Source organism: Austrofundulus limnaeus, unplaced genomic scaffold (assembly GCF_001266775.1).
Source record: "Austrofundulus limnaeus strain Quisiro unplaced genomic scaffold, Austrofundulus_limnaeus-1.0 Scaffold61, whole genome shotgun sequence".
NCBI lineage: Eukaryota > Metazoa > Chordata > Actinopteri > Cyprinodontiformes > Rivulidae > Austrofundulus > Austrofundulus limnaeus.
In genome coordinates, this window is record NW_013952463.1 from 1,064,504 (window position 1) to 1,067,439 (window position 2,936).

The following is a 2,936-nucleotide window of genomic DNA, read 5'->3' on the forward strand; positions in this document are numbered from 1 at the left end:
CACACAATTTTTTTACAAATAAAACCTTAAAATTGCACCTTATAGAACCCTTGCTCGTAAAAATCCCACCGTACATTAACTCCAACATTTCCCCTGACCCTGTGTTTTCTCTACCAGAATTTACAAAAAAGAAAAAACATCAGATAAATGGAAAAAACACTGTCACATCTGTCAAATTTAATAGCGATGCAGGTTTGTTTTCATCGGATAACCTCATGCCCTTACCCACAATGCCATGCACACAGAAAACTGTGAAATGGTCTRAATTGGACACAGACCTCATTGCTGTTCCAGCCAAAGCTGTCAGTGAGGTCAGAGGTGGAGGCGCTTTGCTGGTCCACCAGCAACAGGCGGGCAAACAGCCTCTGAAGCTCCAGGGGAATCACTCTGACCTGAGGGCAGACAAAAAACAAATTACTCCTCACTATAAACACAATTACAATGGTGGTTATAAACACAGTCACTATGCATCATATACTTTTGCTCCTGGTTTGTCTTTRTCATCTAGACATCCTAATTCTTCTGGGCCCAAACGGAACAGCTCCTCTGCAAACACACAAAACCAGATTTAACAACATGAAAGCATGTGTGAGCTGCTGCAGGAGGGAGGGAGGGGGAGTCACCTGCCCGTACCTCTGAACTCAGGGGTGAACAGCAGAGTCTGGAGCAGAGAATTCAGGTAGCACGTCCCTCCCTGGTTCTTRATGCCGCACAGGTTGCTTGCTCCACGGGGAGGAGGTGGCTCATCACCCGCTTTGGGAGTTCTTTCTTTGGAGGAGGTAGAAGAGAAGCCTTCGTTCTCCTCGTCTTCAAATAGATTTCCAAACATTCTGAGCTGAGTTTTCCTCTTTCTCTCTCTCTCTCTTTCTGTGTTTATATCACTAAAGCAGCAAAACGCGTGTTAGCACTCCGACGTGCCCTCTTGCTATCTCATCTTAGTCTTGCCGAGTTCTCGGTTGACAATGGCTGGACTCACTCTGAAGTAAGAGGAMTTTACGGGGTTAAACATTGCGACTCTTACCCTCTGTGTTTGTACAACGTTTATAGCTGCGTTACCGAGTTAGCACGACTACAAAGGGACAATCAATCGCAGCCTTTCACCGACGAACAGATTGACTGGCTAGCAAAACTGATATGAGAAATCTGACAGTCGGTGCCCGAATAACTAAAACAAAGCAGCGCCGTGTTACAAAAACAACGACTAATAATTGAATTAAACTTTTACTCAAAAAAGGTTTCGGACACAAGCTCTTACATCCTCTGTTTGTCTTAAAAAAGCTAACAAACGAAACGTAAATAAAGACACCGCAACTGAACAGTGAGCCGCCATGTTTCTCCTCGTCGAAGACGGGAATGATGCATTGTGGGACTTGTAGTACCGTCATTAGTCATGGAGCGAAACTCGAGTAAGAAACTGGAGTTAGACTGGTGTGTTTAACTTAAACACGTATGCTGTTGTTATTTACTTACAAAACTTTAACATTTTATTAAACACTCCTTTCATGATATTTAAAGCCGTATATTTTAAAACAAATTTCACTTGTATGTATGTAAAAACGACATTTCTGGTAACTTCACGGGTTTTGACCAGTGGCCTTGTGGGAGTTGTAGTTTTTTATAGATAAAACTAAATAGTCAGCTTTTCTTTTTATATGTTCTGAAAATTAAGTGCTCAAGTATTCCACAGACTAAACGAACAAAACAAATTATTATAAATGCATAAAAATGAATCAAACATTGATTAGTAAAATTTCTATAATTTACAATCAGTTTTAATCATAAATAATGYAATTCATTCAGAGGTAATTTCAAAAGTCTAGTACAAAGTGATATAATAAGAGGAAAGAAAATAAATATTCTAGATKATAAACAAAAAAGTTACATATCATGTTATAATACCCAGGTAACCATAATAATTAAATAATGTTTAATATTAATTCTTTACTGATAGATAAATTGTGATTTTGAAGGAGCTTGAGTATATTCTTTTCTTGTCAATCCTCACAAATACAGCCCCATCATGTTTTAAAATCATATATATTGGTTGTGAAGATTTACAAAAAGATTTTCATGAGCTAAAGCTTTTATAAACAAAAATATAAATTCAATAATTTGTTTGACTGTTAAATTAATTTTTTGTAAATGCTATGTTGTTCACAAACTTTTTCTGCCTACAAAGATATGAAAATACATGATAAATCATATACAACGTGAGTACTAAAAGCACACTCGTTCTCTAATAAGTTTTCAGCTTGAATACTTTGGCAAGAGGTGCTTTGGCGCTCGAGTAGATTAAATAGGATTCTCCTTTGAAGCTGAAAAACTCCCAGTCACTGCACCCAATTGTCGGAAGCCAGTGAACGGGAACAAATCCTTCATATCCCTGCCACCTAGAAATAAACACAAATAAGAAATCACAACAATGGAATTTAGGTCCTTCACAGTGTTGATTTCTTAAAATATAGTGGGATGTGAAAGTTTGGGCAGCCTTGTTAATTTTCCCGATTTACCTTTATAAATCGTTGATTGTTTGAATCAAAAAATCTGTTAAATATATCATATAGGGGACAAACACAATGATATTTGAGAAGTGAAATGAAGTTTATATGATTTACAGAAAGTGTGAAATAATTGGTTTAACATAATTTTGCAGGTGCATAAATTTGGGCACCAAAAAAATCTTAACTCAATATTTAGTAGATCCTCCTTTCACAGAAATAACAGCCCCTAAATGCTTCCTATAGCTTCTAATGAGAGTCTGGATTGTGGCTGAAGCTATTTTAGACCATTCTTCTTTACAAAACATCTCTAGTTCATTCAGGTTTGATGGTTTCTGAGAATGGACAGCTGTCTTTAAGTGACACCACAGATTTTTAATAATATTCAGGTCTGGGGACTGAGATGGTCATTCCAGAACGTTCTACTTGTTCCTCTGC

General features: G+C 37.4%; 2 protein-coding genes across 3 annotated transcripts in view; both read right to left on the reverse strand.

The window, feature by feature from the left end:
- Window positions 1-1,332, reverse strand: part of usp40 (ubiquitin specific peptidase 40) — a gene marked incomplete at its 3' end in the record, with an annotated part of 8,838 nt that extends 7,506 nt beyond the window's left edge. The window contains 3 exon segments of the mRNA XM_014009755.1: window positions 279-392; window positions 479-546; window positions 634-1,332. Of these exon segments, the coding sequence (XP_013865209.1) occupies window positions 279-392; window positions 479-546; window positions 634-829 (378 nt within the window).
- tspeara (thrombospondin-type laminin G domain and EAR repeats a) overlaps window positions 1,157-2,936 on the reverse strand; it is a 17,149-nt gene continuing 15,369 nt past the window's right edge. Inside the window, exon 13 of one of the 2 annotated variants that reach the window (XM_014009756.1) lies at window positions 1,157-2,390. In XM_014009756.1, the coding sequence (XP_013865210.1) occupies window positions 2,237-2,390 (154 nt within the window). In that variant the 3' untranslated portion in view covers window positions 1,157-2,236. The remainder of the gene's footprint in view (window positions 2,391-2,936) is intronic. The other variant, XM_014009757.1, reaches the window with a different exon arrangement.